The following is a 234-nucleotide window of genomic DNA, read 5'->3' on the forward strand; positions in this document are numbered from 1 at the left end:
GGGGGCTCGGCTGGCCCCGCTGAGGCGAGCGGCGTTTCCTTCCTTTCACCGCTTTTTCTCTGCAGGACTTTGACTCCTTTCGCCGCCAAGATGCCGCGGATTATGATTAAAGGCGGTGTGTGGCGGAACACCGAGGTAGGACTCTGATCGCTTTAATCCGCTCCCCTGGCCAAGGGCTGGGGCCTTGGCGGCTTTGGGGGGGGGGGGTGTTCTGGCGTAGGGCGCGGGGGCCGG

The 234-nt window shown here is 65.0% G+C and overlaps 1 protein-coding gene across 1 annotated transcript in view; it reads left to right on the top strand.

The window, feature by feature from the left end:
- Positions 1-9: 9 nt before the first annotated feature.
- Positions 10-234, top strand: part of LOC104618665 (cell division cycle 5-like protein) — a gene marked incomplete at its 3' end in the record, with an annotated part of 4601 nt that continues 4376 nt past the window's right edge. Inside the window, exon 1 of the mRNA XM_010284313.1 lies at positions 10-135. Within this exon, the coding sequence (XP_010282615.1) occupies positions 91-135 (45 nt within the window). The remainder of the gene's footprint in view (positions 136-234) is intronic.

Source organism: Phaethon lepturus, unplaced genomic scaffold, assembly GCF_000687285.1.
Source record: "Phaethon lepturus isolate BGI_N335 unplaced genomic scaffold, ASM68728v1 scaffold45723, whole genome shotgun sequence".
NCBI classification, from domain to species: Eukaryota; Metazoa; Chordata; class Aves; order Phaethontiformes; family Phaethontidae; genus Phaethon; species Phaethon lepturus.